Source organism: Equus caballus, chromosome 2 (assembly GCF_041296265.1).
Source record: "Equus caballus isolate H_3958 breed thoroughbred chromosome 2, TB-T2T, whole genome shotgun sequence".
Classification (NCBI taxonomy): Eukaryota; Metazoa; Chordata; class Mammalia; order Perissodactyla; family Equidae; genus Equus; species Equus caballus.
Window position 1 is genome coordinate 53,254,333 of NC_091685.1, and position 17,163 is coordinate 53,271,495.

General features: G+C 40.9%; 1 protein-coding gene across 6 annotated transcripts in view; it reads right to left on the reverse strand.

Moving 5' to 3' along the window:
* The window catches only part of LOC138923241 (uncharacterized), a 34,104-nt gene that overhangs the window by 4,164 nt on the left and 12,777 nt on the right, over nucleotides 1-17,163 (reverse strand). For 3 of the 6 annotated variants that reach the window (XM_070261168.1, XM_070261164.1, XM_070261166.1), the window contains exons 1-3: nucleotides 11,491-11,746; nucleotides 11,143-11,374; nucleotides 9,437-9,603 (exon numbers count right to left, since the gene is read on the reverse strand). In XM_070261168.1, coding sequence (XP_070117269.1) covers nucleotides 9,437-9,603; nucleotides 11,143-11,374; nucleotides 11,491-11,626 — 535 coding nt within the window. In that variant the 5' untranslated portion in view covers nucleotides 11,627-11,746. Of the gene's footprint in view, nucleotides 1-9,436; nucleotides 9,604-11,142; nucleotides 11,375-11,490; nucleotides 11,779-17,163 lie in introns of those variants that run through there. The other 3 variants (XM_070261167.1, XM_070261165.1, XM_070261169.1) reach the window with 2 other exon arrangements.

Consider the following 17,163-nt stretch of genomic DNA (forward strand, 5'->3'; position numbering starts at 1 on the left):
CCACCCCGCTCCAGTCCTCTCCGAGGAGATCTCCGGCAGTCCTGAGCCCCGTTGGGCAGGCAGCGGCAGCCGGCAGGCCGCGGCGCTGCTTGGGATTCTCTCCGGGACCTTCCCAGCATTGTGAATGCTGGGCGGGGCCCCTCCACTAATGGCAGACAGAGAGTTTTGTCTGCTGCCCGGGCGGAAATCTGGAGTTTCCCCCCTGGGCCACAGAGCCAGCCTCTGGAGGTCTCCACAGCCCCAGTCCTCTCCGAGATCTCCGGCAATCGTGTTTTACTTTTTTAAATAAAAGTTTTCAAAAACACAGGAAAGTAGAACAGTATTGGAAACATCGATTGACTAGATTTAACAATGTAAACTTCATCCAATTAAAACAGTATTCCATCCAATGTGTAAATTATTCACACTTGCCACCTTTGCTTTCTCCCACATTTTCCTTGAAAAATGTTTTTTATTTAATTATTTTATTGAGGTCATATTGGCTTGTAACATTGTGTAATTTCAGGTGTACATTGTTATATATCAGTTTCTGTATAGACACCATCGCACTCACCACTAATAGTCTAGTTTTTTTCCGTCACCATAAATATGTACTCCTTTACCCCTTTTTCCCTCTTCCAAGCCCTTCCCCTCTGGTAACCACCAATCTGTTCTCATTTTCCATGTATTTATGTTCCACATATTGGTGAAACCATAAGGTGTATGTCTTTCTCTGGCTTATTTCACTTAGCATAATACCCTCAAGCTCCATCCATGTTGTCACAAAAGCACAATTTTGTCTCCTTTTATGGCTGAGTAGTACAGCATAGTGTGTGCATCTATCTGTCTATCTATCTATCTATCTATCTATCTATCTATCTATCTACAACATCGTCTTTATCCATTCATCTGTTGATGGGCATTTGGGTTGCTTCCACATGTTGGCTATTGTGAATAATTAATAAATCTCTGAATTGTTAATTTCATGTTCCTTAGATAAATATTCAGTAGTGGGATAGCTGTGTTATGTGGTATTTCTATTTTTAGTTTTTTGGGAAATCTCCATACTGTTTTCCATAGTGGCTGCACCAGTTTCCATTCCAAGCAGCAGTGTCTGAGGGTACTCTTTTCTCCCCATCCTCTCCAACATTTCTGTCTTGTTAATTGTGGCCATTCTGACAGGATAAGATGATATCTCATTGTAGTTTTGATTTGCATTTTCCTAATAATTCATGACACTGAACATCTTTTCATGTGCCTATTGGCCATCTGTATATCTTTTTTGGAAAACTGTGTGTTCATATCCTCTGCCCACCTTTGTTTTTATCATTTTCTTTTATTGTGGTCACATTGGTTTATAACATTATGTAAATTTCAGGTGCACAACTTCAGATATTTTCATTTCTGTGTAGATTACATCCTGCTCAGCACCCAAAGACTAATTACAATCCATTGCCACACACATGTCCCTAATCACTCCTTTCCTCCTCCTGCCTCCCCCCTTTGCCTCTGGTAACTACCAATCCAATCTCTGCCTCTATGTGTTCGTTTGTCGTTGGTTTTACATTCTACTTATGAGTAAAATCATACTGTATTTCACTTTCTCCCTCTGAAATATTTCACTGAGTGTAATACCCTTCAGTTCCATCCATGTTGTCACAAATGGCTGGATTTCATCATTTCTTGTGGCTGACTAGTATTCCATTGTATATATATATACTATATCTTCTTTATCCATTCATCTCTTGATGTGCACCTCAGTTGCTTCCAAGTCTTGGCTATTGTGAATAGCACTGTGATGAACATGGAGATGCATGTACCATTCTGCACTTGTCTTTACATGTTTTTTGGATAAATACCCAGCAATGGAATAGCTGAATCATATGGTAGATCTATTCATAATTTTTGGAGGAATCTCCATATTGTTTTCCATAGTGGCTGCACCAGTTTGCACTCCCACCAGCAGTGTATGATGGTTTCCTTCTCTCCACATCTTCTCCAACACTTATTGTTTCCTGTCTTCTTAACTATAGCCATTGTGATGGGAGTGAGGAGACATCTCTTTGTAGTTTTGATTTACATTTCCCTGATAGTTGATGATGTTGAACACCTTTTCAAGTGCAGGTTGGACATATTTATATTTTCTTTGGAGAATTGTCTGTTCAGATCTTTTGCCCATTTTTTTAAATTAGGTTGTTAGTTTTTTGGTGTTGAGATATATGAGTTCTGTGTATATTTTGGATATTAACCCCTTATCAGATATATGATTTGCAAATATCTTCTTCCAATTATTAGAATGTCTTTTCGTCTTGTTGATGGTTTCCTTTGCTGTGCAGAAGCTTTTTAGTTTGATGTACTCCCATTTGCTTATTTTTTCTATTGTTTCCCTTGCCCTGTCAGACATGGTACTTCAAAATATGCCGCTAAGACTGATGTCAAAGAGTGTACTGCCTATGTTTTCTTTAGAAGTTTAATGGTTCTGGGACTTACATTCAAGTCTTTAATCAACTTTGAGTTAATTTTTGTATATGGTGTAAGATAATGACCTACTTTCATTCATTTGCATGTGGCTGTCCAGTTTTCCAAACACCATTTATTGAAGAGACTTTCATTTCTCCATTGTATGTTCTTGGCACCCTTGTTGAAAATTAGCTGTCCAGAGATGTGGGGGTTTATTTCTGGGCTCTCGATCCTGTTCCATTGAACTGTATATCTGTATTTGTGCCAGTACCACGCCATTTAGCTTACTATAGCTTTGTAGTATATTTTGACATCATGGAGTATGATACCTCCAGTTTTGTTCTCTTTTCTCAGGATTCCTGTGGCTATTCGGGGCCTTTTGTTGTTCCATATAATCATTAGGCTTCCCCATTCTGTTTATTTGAAAAATGTTGTTGGAACTTTGATAGAGATTTCAGTGAATCTGTTGATTGCTTGAGGAAGTATGGACATTTTAACTATGTTAATTCTTCCAATTCAAGAGCATGGAATATCTTTACATTTCTTGTGTCATCTTCAATTTCTTTCAACAATGTTTTATACTTTTCATCATACAGATATTTCACCTCTTTTGTTAAGTTTAATCCTAGATATTATATTCTTTTTGTTGCAACTGTAAATGGGATTGCATTCTTAATTTGTCTTTTTGCTACTTCGTTGTTAGTGTATACAAACTCACCTAATTTTTGGATGTTGATTTTGCATCCTGCAACTTGGTCATATTCATTTATTATTTCTAAAAGTTTTTGGGTGGATTCCTTAGGGTTTTCTACATATAAAATCATGTCATCTGCAAATACTGATAGTTTCACTTCTTCCTTTCCAATTTGCATCCCTTTTACTCTTTTTTCTTGCTTGATTACTCAGGTTAAGACTACCAATACTATGGTAATAAGAGTGGTGAATGTGGGTATTCTTGTCTGCTTCCTGTTCTTAGAGGGGCAGCATTCAGTTTTTCTCCATTGAGAATGATATTAGCTGTGAGTTTGTTATATATGGCCTTTATTATGTTGAGGTACTTTCCTTTTCTACCCATTTGGTTCAGAGTTTTTATCAGAAATGGATGCTATGTCCTGCCAAATGCTCTCTCTGCATCTATTGGGAGGATCATGTGCTTTTTATTCTTCACTTTGTTAATGTGGTGTATGATGTTGATTGATTTGCAGATGTTGAACTATCCCTGCATCCCTGGAATGAATCCCACTTGGCCATGGTGTATGATGTTTTTAATGTATTGTTGTATTTGATTTTCTAGTATTTTGTTGCAGAGTTTTGCATCGATGTTCGTCAGTGATACTGGTCCATAATTTTCCTTTTCTGTGATGTCCTTCTCTGGTTTTGGTATCAGGTTATGTTGGTTTTGTAGAATGAGTTAGGTAGCTTCCCCATCTCTTCAATGTTTTGGAAGAGTTCGAGAAGGAGAGGTAATAAGTCTTTGAATGTTTGGTAGAATTCACCAGGGAAGCCGTCTGGTCTTGAGCTTTTATTTTTTGGAAGTTTTTCATTACTGTTTCATTCTATATCCTGGTGACTTCTCTATTAAAATTCTCTAGTTCTTCTTGATTCAGTTTGAAGGTGGTATGTTTCTAAGGATTTATCCAGTTCTTCTATATTATCCAATTTGTCAGCATATAGCTTTTCATGGTATTCTCTTGTAATATTTTGCATTTGTGAGGTGTCCATTGTAATTTCTCCTCTTTCATTTCTGATTTTATTTGAGCCTTCTCTCTTGTTTTCTTCGTGAGTCTAACTAAAGGTTTGCCAATTTTGTTTATCCTTTCAAAGAACCAGCTCTTGGTTCCATTGATTTTTTTCTATTGTTTTTTAGTCTCTATTTCATTTACTTCTGCTCTGATTTTTACTTCCCTCCTTCTACTGATATTGGGCTTTATTTGTTTTTCTTGTTTGTTGACATAGACCTGGATGGCTATAAACTTCCTTCTTAGAATTGTTTTGCTGTTTCGCATTGATTTTGGCATGTCATATTTTCATTTTTATTTGTTTCCAGGCAATTTTTGATTTCTCCTTTGATTTCTTCATTGACCCGATTGTTGTACAGTTGCATTTTGTTTAATCTCCACATATTTGTGGCTTTTCTGATTTTCTTCCTGTAGTTGATTTTTAGTTTCATAACTTTGTGGTCAGAGAAGATGGCTGGTATTATTTCAATCTTATTAAATTTATTCAGACTTCTTCTGTGGCCTAATATGTGAGCAATCCTGGAGAATGTTCCATGTGCATCTGAAAAGAATGCGTATTCTGTGGTTTTTGGATGCAACGTTCTCTATATCTACGAAGTCCCTCTGATCTAAAGTGTTGTTGAAGGCCAATATTTCCTTTTTGATTTTCCATTTGCATGATCTATCCATTGGCGTAACTGGAGTGTTAAAGTCCCTTACTATTATTGTGTTACTATTTCTCCTCTTATATCTGTTAATAATTGCTTTATATATTTAGGTGCAGAGATATTTACAAGTGTTATATCCTCTTGTTGGATTGTTCCCTTTAACATTATGTAGTGCCCTTCTTTGTCTCTGGGTACAGTTCTTGTTTTAAAGTGTATTTTGCCTGATATAAGTATTGCCACCCTAGCTTTCTTTTCTTTGCTATTTGCATGGAGTATCTTTTCCCATCCCTTAACTTTCAGGTTGTGAGTGTCTTTAAGTCTGAAGTATGTCTCTTGTATACAACATATGTATGGGTCTTGTTTGTTTTTATCCAATCTTCCACCCTATGCCTTTTGATTGGAGCATTTACTCCATTGACATTTAAAGTAGCTATTGGTAAATATGTATTTACTCCTATTTTGTTATTTTTTTCTGGGTGTTTTAGTAGTTCTTCTCTGTTCCTTTCTTCTTGCTCTATTCTCTTGTGTTTGGGGGCTTTCTTTAGTATCATGTTTGGCCTCCTTTCTCTGAATTATTTCTGTCTTTATTACAGGTTTCTGGTTTGTGAATACCATGAGGTTCTTATGTAATAATCTACATATACAGCAATCTACATTGAGTTGATGATCTCTCTAGTTTGACTTCTTGCTAAAAACTCTACTCTTTTACACCCCTTCTCCCACATTTTGTGCTTTTGATATCAAATCTAACCTCTAATTTTGTGCGTGAGTATCCATTACCTTATTATCATTGAAATAGGTAAATTTAGTTCTTTTGTATTTTGACCTCCATATTATCTTCATAGGTGGTTGATCTGCTACATTTACTGTATTTTTGCCTTTACCAGTGATTTTATTGCCTCTTTATTTTATTAGAATTTCCTTATCACTACTTTTTATCTTCTCTTTCCCACTTAGATAAGTCCCTTTAGCATTTCCTGTAAAACTGGTTTCTTGGGGATAAACGCCTTTAATTTTTGCTTGTCTAGGAAACTCTTTCTCTCTCCTTCCATTCTGAGTGAAAACCTTGCTGTGTAGAGTGTTTTTGGCTGTAGGATTTTTCCTTTCTGCACTTGAAATATATCCTGCCACTCACTTCTAACCTGCAAGGTTTCCGCTGAGAAGTCAGCTGACAGCCTTATGGGCTTTCCTTTGTATGTCACTTGTTGCCTTTCTCTTGTGGCTTTTAGGATTCTCTCTTTATCTTTAATTTTTGACATTTTAATTACAATGTGTCTTGGTGTGGGCCTCTTTGGGTTTATCTTGTTTGGTGCTCTCTGTGCTTGCTGTACTTGGATGTCTGTTTCCTTCCTTAGGTTAGGAAAGTTTTCAGCTATCATTTCTCTGAATAGATTCTCTCACCTCTTTGTCTTTCTCTTCTCCTTCTGGGACACCTATAATATGAATGATAGTGGGCTTAATGATGTCCCAGAATTAACTTAGATTGTTGGTTCTTTTTAGTTCCTTTTTCTTTTATCTGTTCAGCTTGGGTGATTTCCTCTACTCTTTTGTCCAGCTTGCTGACCCATTCTTCTGTATCATCTACTCTGCTACTGAGTCCCTCTAGTGGATTTTTCATTTCTACTACTGTATTCTTCATTTCTGATTTTTTTTTATATTTTCCAATTCTTGGTTGACGTTCTCACTGTGTTCATCCAATCTTACTCCAAGATCAGTGAGCATCTTTATGACTTTTTCTTTGAACTCTTTGTCAGGCAGATTGCTTATTTCCACTTCATTTACTTCTTTTTCTGGTTTTTTTCCTGTTCCCTTGCTTGGAATGTATTCCTTTACCTCCTCATTTTGCCTCTTTCTCTGTGCTTATATCTATGTATTAGGTGGGTCAGCTACGTCTCCTGATCATGGAGAATTGGCCTTATGTAGGAGATGCCTTTTGAGGTCCAGCAGTGTGCTTCCCTCTCATCACTAGTTCCAAATGTTCAAGGAGTGACCCCTGTGTGGGCCACATGTGTCCTTCCCTTGTTGCAAGGTTGCTTTTGCTGCAGGTGCCCAAGGAGTCCAGGTTGTCCCCCTGGCTGGCTGGTTGTAATTCTCAGCTCTGTGTGCTGCTGTTCTGGACCCTTCAGTCACTTTGTTGCATTTGGGGACAGGCAGCACCACTGGCTGTAATGTCTAAGAGCACATTCCTGTTGCAGTTTTTCTGTTAAGTGAGTAGGACTCCAGTGTGACTGGTTGCTAGGCTCAAGGGGTTACAATTGCTGTAGGATTCCAGCCTGCAAGGCTGTTGTCAGCTTTCTCAGGTTTGCAGCTGAGGGGGGCTAGCCGCAGGAACCAGAGCACCCAATCGTTTCAGGCTTGGGAAGGAGGGGCTGATCCCATATGTGGCTGTTTGTAAAGCACAGGTCTTCTGTTGCTGATAAGCCCCATGGCCCACAGGTCCACACACACTGTCAATACACTCCTGGCACATGAACACATCCCTGCTCCCTGGAGCGGACCCAGTCGCCACACTGCAGAGGCTCCACACATGCTTTGCCTAATGCCCAACCCACTCCAATGATCCTCACACGTCCTGCCCTGAAGAGGCAGAGCTACTTGCCTGCCTGCAGCAGATCTTGGCACACAGCCTATGCAAGTCAAAAGTTGCCTGAGGGCTTGCTGTTGGGTGGGGCCAGTCCCTAGGGTGGGCCACCTGCCCTGCCTTAGCTGGATTAAATACTTGCTGTAATGGGTGGGGCAGATTCCCAGGCTAACAGGCCAGGGGAAGAACTCCAATGGCATTAGCCAGCATCTGTGTCTGCACTCCTGTACTGGATCATGATAACGGCTGCCACCAATTTCTCAGTCCTTGGAGAGCTCTCACATCTCACAGAGATGCACCCAGAGCTTATCAAGTGAGTCTTTCTTCATCAAAGGACTTTGCACCTTTCTTTCTGGTGATTTTAGGTTGCTTTCTGAAACCTGTGAATTTGTGTGTGGGCCCTTTAAGAGGGCTTTTTCAGCTTATGTCCAATAGCTTTCCTAGGGGAATTCCCATTCTATTTACTAGCCAGCAAAGCCAGATATTCTGAGACTCATCTCAGTTGTACTGAGTCTGAAGGGTGCTTATAGCAGTAATGCTTCCCAGTTCAGATCCCCCACTCCTCCAGGGAAGGCTGTGTACCTTAGGGTTTTTCCAACCCAGATGTGAAGCTCCATGGTTCATGAAGGTGACGTTTTTATATACAGAAGGAATTTCTCCCTCTTCTACCTCAGTCGGGACTGTCTCTTGTTTTGGGGGTCCTTTTTATCCAGTTCCCACTTCTCTCTCCGGTGTAATTGTTCAAAAAATGGTTATTGGTTGGTTGTTTTCTTGCGAGGAGGTGAGTTCAGAGTCTGCCTATGCTTCTATCTTGACACCAACCCCTCACTAAAATAAAGGCAAGTAGACATCCTGATGTTTCACCCTATTTCAGTTTGCATGTCTGAAAAATTTGGACACTTTGCTACATAATCCAAGGCCGTTATCACACTACAGGAGTGTAACAAATTAAATCAAATTTATATTTCTGGGCACAGAGGACTGAAATTGGGCCAAGCCATCTTATGATGGGCGGGGGGGAGCATGGGTCACTAGTTGGTAAGCCCATTGGACCTCTGTAAATTTGTAAGTTCCCATTCAAATGATTTCTACTCTGCATAGAAACACATTTATTGCCTTCTCCTTTACCACGTTGGTTTATATTCATATGCCAGGATTCACCTACAATGGAATTTCCTTCAGGAAGCCTTCTCTATTACAGCTCCCAAGTATGGACTGGTTCACATCATATCATTTATAATTTCAATCACCTATTCTTGTTATTGCCAGCTACACCATCAACTTCGCAGGTTAGGGACACAGAGCACTCATTGGGCACTGGGGAGGGTTGCAAATCTCCCTACATGTGCAACCTCTCTCCAGGCAACTTCTTAGTGATATATTGTCCAATATGGAGTATCAAGTGCCTTTTTAAAGAAAAATTAATTTTAATTAAATAAAATTAAAAATCAGGTACCTTAGTAACATTAAAATCAGTATTGATAAAAACCAGTCACAACACCACCCTTCAATTAGTTGGTAGCCACATGTGGCTTTGTACTGGATAGCACAGATATAGAACATTTCCATCATTACAGAAAGTTCTAGTGTATCCTTCTGATCTAGAGCAGGACTTGGCAAAATACAGCCCACGAGTCATCAGGCCCATACCTATTTTCATACAGCCCATGGATCAGAAAACAGGCCCATCCTGTCACATCTGCCAAGGCTGGTTCACACACAGCTGAAGGTACTCCATGGTCATCTGACCAAGTGTTTTCAATGCAGAGATAATGAAGCAAGTGTCCAGACGGGGAAGGTGACTAGCCTGAGACCACAGAGCCATCTGAGAGAAGGCAAGTGCCTGCAATCTTCCACTGGGAGCCCTTTTCTCTCCCTCAGTGGTGGGAAAAGCCTGGGGGACTATGCCATCTCCTGCTGATCTGAGAAAGTTGAATGCTGTCCCATCCACAGGCATCCAGATTCCCAGGAAGGACCCCAGGTGTGGAAGTTGGAAACGACACTCAAATCCAATGTGCAGGGAGCCTTACCATCCATGAGGACACTGTTCTTGTCCAGGGCAAAGCTCTGCAGCTGGGTGCCATCCTGCGTCAGATACAAGAATTCCTCACAGATCACAACTCTATCCATTCTGTGTCCCAGTGGTGATAAGTTACACAGGGAGGCCACCCTACTGTGGTTACTGCAGGGGACAGACCTGGAAGGGCACAAGGGGTGAACAAGATTGTCTGGAGTTCTACCCTGATTCTAGATGCCCTGCTTCTAGGGCCTATTTAAGAGAACTTTCAGCAAGGATGTCAACATTTGTGTCTTCCCTATCCAATAGAATCATTATTAGCCCCAGGTGGTTTCTGAGCACTTAAAATGTGGCTAATGTGTGTGAGCGAGGAACTAAATTTCTCATGTCATGTAAGTTAATGTAATTAATTTATAAATAAATAGCCACAGGGAGAACGTTTCTGAAATGTCGGAGTAAGGACTTCTGAAAATCCATGCAAACAATGAGAACACTGGTGAAAATGGTAAAAATCAAGTTTTACAGAAGTCTAGAAGTTAACTAAATGCTTGCAACAATCTGAGGAGTGTATAGTTAAGAAAGACAGTGGAATCTGGGTAAAGGGAATAATCTCAGTGGCATTAAAATTTGTGCTGTTCCCATCCTACTCTGATCATAGCCTTAGTAACTTGGAAAACCATCAGTCGCAGAACCATGGTAGATGTAAAAACCAGCAGCCTAACAGGCATAATGGGTTTGGAGTTCACAAAGACCCATCCCCATTGAATTTCACCATCTGACCTACCTGGCAGCTCCTTGTAAATGTCCAATTTTGGGGGCTTCTCTTGAGTTGACTCAGAGCTTGCTCAGTGAGGAGAGCCTCCCCTAGTGTACTTACCAGAACAATCAGTGGTACATGTTTCCTATTGTAGCTACCTGAGCAAGCTATACTAGTTGAGGCAAGTGAGAGGTGAGTGAAAAACTGAAAAGAAAAATTAGGAGAATGACATGTGTATGAGGGCTCTGAAAAGCTCCAATGTATTGGTGAGGATCTAGAAGGTCACAAGTGTGCAGGGCTCTGTGCATGCCCAGGAAAGACTAGAGAAGGTCTCAATCTCTCACCTCTAGCTGAAAGTGTGGCTTCCTATCTGGAAAATTGATTCCTGTAACTGGCCATATTAATAGAATAATGGAAAAATGCCACTTAATCTTGATACAGACATACAAAAGAGAATTTGACAAAATACAACATCCTTCATGATTGAAAAAAAAAAAACACTCAACACATTAAGAACAGAAAGGAACTTTATCAATCTAATAAGTAAAATCCTTGAAAACCGACAGGTCATATCACAGTCGATGGTGAAAGACTGATAATTTCCCCCTAAGACCAGGGACAAAACAATGTTGTCGGCCCTCGTTTCATATGTTATTCGCCCTGAACTAGAGGTTCTAATGAGGGCACTTAGGCAAGAAAAATTTTTAAAAAGCATCTAAATTCAAAAGGAACATGTAAAATTATTTCCTTTTGCAGATGACTTGATGATTTATATAGAAAACCCTAAGAAATGAAAACATATAGTATATGAATCAGATTTAAAATAACAAGAGAGGGTCTCCCTATGGAGGTTTGAGGAAGGTGCCCCCCAACCAGAACTTGGGCTGATTGTTAAAGAGGAAATAAAATAGAACAGTATAAGTAATGATCATTGTAATTCTAAGCTCTGCATGAACACTTACCACTGACAAAAAGGCTGTCCTTCATCAGGTGGTGGAGGCCCCTGTGTGACATGGTGGGTCAGCTGTTTCAGATCCCAGGAATGCTGCTCTCGGTCACACGGGGTCTCTGTCACACTCTCTGTCATGAGCCACGGGGTGAGCATAGTAGGTGCAGACAGAATCCACACCAGTAGCTGCCCCATCCTTCTGAGGCCCAGGGAGAGAGGGCCTCTAGAGAGATATCCTGAAACCTCTGAAAATGGGGGCCAGAGTGAGGAAGGAGCAAATTGGCAGTCATTGTGAAGACTGAAAAATGGAGTGGTCACCAAAAGTGGTCATGACTGGCAAATTCTATGGAAAGGAACTTACCTGAGGGAAACCAGTTTACAATCCATATATAAGGGGCCCAGGCTACTCTTCCTGAACAAGGATCAAAGCTGTGGAGAAAGGAGGAGGAGGGTGAACAGGAGAGACAGTATGTGGGGAGTGGCTGGCTGGGACTCATCTTACCAGAAGCTGAGGGCACCAGGGTCTCATCAGGTGCTGCAGGACTCTCCCAGTGGAGTTGAACGTGCCTGAGCCCTTGCTCATGTCTGTTGAATACTGGAGGTTGGAGATGCTGAAGTTGAGGGTGAGGGTCTTCAGGTCGTGCCTCAGCTGCAATAAGACATGGGGAGAGATGGCCATCACAGAGAGCTGGCCTGAGACCAGATCAGGGGCCCACATTCATTATAATCTGTTGTCTTCTCTCCCAGTGGCACCACCACCCACTGATGTGGTCATCCATGTTGAAGCCAGTATTTCTGCTCAGATCCTCTTCCGTCACTTCCTAGTAACACCAATTCCACTTGCAGAATGGTCCTCAGTACATTTCTTCTCTCCATCCATGTCCCAGCTCAGTCTTATCTTTTCTCACCAGAAACAACACCCTAACAGACTCACTGGATGCTCTGTCTAAAGGATGTTCTCTGCCTTGAACATTAGGAAAAATTTTTGAAAGGAAAACCTCACTAGGAGCACTCCTGCTCTAGTAACACCCATGGCTCCCTGAGGTCTTCAGCATTAAGTTTACCTTTCTTGACCTGGCACTCAATGCCCTTCTAGATCTGGCTCCCGCTGACTCTTCAGCCTCATTGATCCATTCACTCTGAGTTTGGCTTTGTGCTTCAGGAAAACCAAATTCCTATCAATTCTTCCATACACTATCCTGTTTTTGCCTACTGGGCCTTTCCTCATGGAATTCCCTCTACCAGGAACACTCACCATACCCTATTTTCCTAGGTAACTCTTACTCATTCTTAAAGATCCCAATTAGGCAAAACTTTCTACAGAAAGTCCTTCCCCTTCAAATGATGCTAGGTGCCTCTCATCAAAGCATCCCCCGCTTGTGTTATATTTGTTTCTTAATTTGACAAGACTAGGGGCTCAAGGACTGGCATCTGATTGAATTATTGCTATAATCTTTGTCATCAGCATGACTGCTCTAAAACCAGAATTCCATACCTTGGCTTCCCAGCTCCTGAGTAATAATTGGCTGGTAGATATGTGGGGCTGGAGAGCTTCTCTTGGAAAGGAAGAGGGGCCCCATATACTTGTGGTGGCTTGTGGTGGGTCTGGTTATGAGGGAGTAGGCAGGAACATGGTGCCTGGTTCAGAAGCTGTGGAAAGGGCTGTCATCGGGGGTGGGGGGACAGAGCTCCACACAGAGTGGAGAAGCCCCCCAGGCTCCTCTGTGCTCCACTAGTGTCTGTTCCAGGACAATCATCCACAGGTGAGCCATAAATGTGAGTGACGGAAGGAGGGATTGTGTGAGTAGAGGTAAGAGCAAGCCTGTGAATGAGATGAACCCAAGAGAGTGAATGTGGTTGAAGAGAGAGATGGGACAAAGAGATAGGTAGAGGCACAGACAGAGGAGATACTTGGAAGGACAGAGGAAGAGTGGACAAGTGGAGGATCAAAGGGAAAGCAGGAAGAATACACACAAGGAAGAGAAGTTGGAGCGATGGGAGGAAAGAGGATGGAAGGAGAGAAGAAGGAAAAACAGGCGAACAGGCAGAAGGACAGTTGGACAGATTGATATCTGGACAGATGGTTGGATGGATAGATGGAAGGAAGGAAGAAAGGAAGGAAAGAATGGATGGAAGGAGCGAGGAAGGAAGGAGTCTGAGAGGTGGCAGAACTGGGAAAATAACACTCCCAAGTTCAGAGGGTGCTTTGACGGTCAGTTAAGCCTGAGAATACAGGACCCCTAACTCCCAGGCTTGTGTCCACCTGTCCCAATGCTGCCTGTTATTTCTCATACAGATAAGCATATGGATATAGAAGAAACTTTGACCCCTACCCTCACAACACACAAAACTCCATTCCTGGACACTTTGACCTAAAGGCGAAAGGTAAAATAATAAAGCTCCTAGAAGACAACATAAGAAAACATCTTCAGGACGACAGAGTAGCAAAAACTTCTTAAAGAAGACCCCTCACACACACACAAAAACACTCTCTCTATAAAAAAAAAAAGTTGGTAAACTGGAATTCATTAAAATTTAGAATTGCAGTTCGTGAAAAGACACATTACAAGAGGGATTTTGCAAGTCACAGGATGGGAAGAGATGTTTCTAATTCTAGTAGTCAAAAGAGGATTCACATACAGAATACATAAAAACTTCAGCATTACAATAAGAAAAAAGGGAAACAACCCAATTTGTTAAAAATGGGCAAAAGACTTGAATAGGCACTTCACAACACAGAGCATCCCAATGTCTAACAAGCATATGTAAAGGTGCTCAAATCACTAGTTATCAGAGAAATGGCAATACAACCACACTGAGATCTTATTCACAACAGCAGAAGGATTAAAACCAGGTATTAAAAGTTGAACTATGGCAGCAAGAGGAGGTGAGGCTGCAGAGCAAGTGGAATTCTCACACATTGCTGGTAGGACTATGAATTTGTACAACCACTTTGGAAAACTGTTTGGCAGGATCTATCTAGTAAAGCAGAGATATACATACAAGGTGACAAGCAATTCTACTCTTAGATATGCAGTCAACTAAAATGCAAACATGTGAACCAAGAGAAAGGAGCAAGAATGATTAGAGCATCATTCTCTTCATTCCTCCAAAGTAGAAAGTACTCAAATATCCACCTACAATAGAATGGATAAATCAATTCCACTATCTAGTTCATGGTGGTTTTAAAAATTGGCCACAAATTCTTTGAGACACATCCCATGAATATGTGAGGTTTAGGTTCCCTCCCCTTGAGTCTAGGCAGGCGTGTACCTACTTCAATCAACAGAGTAGAAGCGTTGCTCTGTGGAAGTGCTGTGATGTGACTTCCAAGGACATGCCACTCTCAGGAAGCTTGCTCAGGGAAGCCAGCCAACAAGCTGTGAAGAGCTAAGGCCTCATGGAGAATCTCCTCATGGAGAATCTGCAACCAGGGCACAGCCACCTTCATAGCAACTGCTACGCTGGCGATCAGGTGATAAGACTTCGTTCCCAAACAGAAGATGAACCATATGCACTGAAGAAAATAGACCACCAACACAAGCCCTGATGCACACCATGTCCATTTATACTTGGTATCTCAAGACCAGGGGCCAAGATGAGGAGGCAGGAGTTCATCCCCAAATTCTTGTGATTTTATCCAATACCAGACAGACTGTGCTCACCAAGCATTTCCTAAACCTCCTCCCTTCCTCAAAGGAATCTCCACTAGATACTGACATTAAGTTTCCTCTGGTCATATATGATCACCAACCCCAGTACAGCCTTTGTATCGGCAATATCTGAACACTATTTGATCAAGTCACTTGGAACCCAAAAGTGGAAAAGAAGTAGAGCAACTTTCAAGTGAAGTTTCAATCTCCATTGAAATTGCACTTGAGATGTACCATTGGAAAAAGAAAATAGCCACTTTTCAAAACAAGAAATGTAGGTGCCCTTGTGAACGATCCCAGAGGATTTTGGTCTTCAAGACATCCCAGCCAAGGTACCATCCATGTGAGTGAAAGAGCCTCTAAATCATTCTAGACCCCAACCATAAGAGAACAGGGAAATTTCTCTCTAATAAATTTCTAACCCACAGAATCTGACTAATAAAATGGTTACTGTTTCACTCCACTAATTTGGAGTTCCATGTTATGCAGTTATCAATAACCAAAACTAATGTGTTATGCAGTAATAGATAATCAGATCTACAGAGCTATATAAAAACCAAGCAATTATCTGCAACAACATGGATGAATCTTAGACAGGATGTTTAACAAAAGGGGCCTGGTAGAGAGGAGTACATAGAGTATAACTATTTACATGAGTTCAAAAGCTTGAAAAACTAAGCTACAGTGATAGAAGTCAGAGTAGTGGTTACCTTGGGTGGGAGAAATTTCTGCAAAGGGGCATGAGAGAGGCTTCTGGAGAGCCAGAATAGTGATGGGGGTGGCTATTACAATGTGTTTACATTGTTAAAGAAAGTCATTGAGCTAGATACTCTAGATGTGTGCGTTTTTCCCAGTAAGTATGCTATAATTCAAAATGATGTTTTGTCAGTAAAACGCGGTTAACCCAATAGATGCGAGATTATGAAGGACAAATAAAAGGTGACTGCAAGTTTTCAGGCATGATGGACTAGGTAGTGCCATTAAATGAAGAGCTGAACCATGGAGCAAATCAAAACAGGAGCAGAGGCAGAGACCACGTCCTGTTCATTATGTATTCAGGTGTCTACCATAATCCTGAAAACACAGTCAGTCCAGCTTCCAAGATACTCCTCTCCTTTTCATAACAAACTATGGCCCACCCCTTCTTGGTGTCTTCTGTTGCCTCCTTTCTCCCAGCTGCCTCTTAATATTGGGATTCCTCAGGCTTCCATCCTCAGTCCTCCTTTAAGGCATGCATGCATAGGTGCATGTACACACACACCTTTCTCCTGTATTTTTGATCTCGGTTGATGGCATAATCATCTACTCATTCTTTTAAGCTAGAAACCTTAGAGTCAACCAAAATTAGGATTGTAGTAACTCAATCAAAAGAAACCTAACAGGATAAACATAACTTCCCAGGGTCAGCCCCAAAACTAATGCATAAAAAACAGATGAATGTATAGTTAGAAAGATCTAGTGGTTTTCTTTTTTCTTTAACTCAGTGTATGATGTGGTCATCACTGTATGATGTGCCCATCAAAAGGATAGAGTTGATAATCATATACAGTATGTACAAGAAGAAAGGGAATATTCTTACCTATTCTGATAGAAGAAAAGTGCTCTAATATGAGACATGAGAATCTGTCTTTTGCTAATCAAGCCATGCCTAGTGTAGTGCATTCCCTTCCAAATCCTACTGTTTAAAAATGAATTGAAACAAAAGAAACTACCAATGTGGTGACCTGACATGAAATCATGTTTTTTCAGGGATGGCTGATGAACTGGAGATGCTTCAACTCAAGAAATCTGAGAATAGTTGACCATCTCCGCATATTTCTAAGAATGTTCCATGGAACTTGGATCCAGACTCTACTTGTGTCTCCAAAAGACAGGATGGGTAGGAGAAATAAGAAAGTACTCTTCTGCTCAATGCAAGAAAGAACTTACTAACTAAGAAACAATAGTGTATGAAAAACAGGATAGGCTGGAGGAAAGGGATGGAACCTACTTAGGCTAATGGAGAACATAGGCTGTGAGAAAATAGAGAGTCTCATCTATGAGATCTTTTATACAAATGTAACAGTAACCACTAAACAAAAAATCAGAGCAGAGCCACAATTCATAAATAAAAAGAAAATCTACAAAACCACCACAGAAAACCTCCAAAGTGAAATGGCAGTCAGACATACAAGGGAAGGGAAACAGTGGAAACATAGAACAGCTGGAAAACAAGAGATAAAATGAAAGTATTAAGCCTTCAAATATCAATAATAACTCTAAATGTCAATGGATGGAATTCTCCAATCAAAAGACACAGAGCAGCTGAGTGGATTAAAAAAGAAGACCCAACAATATGCTGCCTCCAGGAAACGCATCTCAGGCCTAGAGACAAACACAGG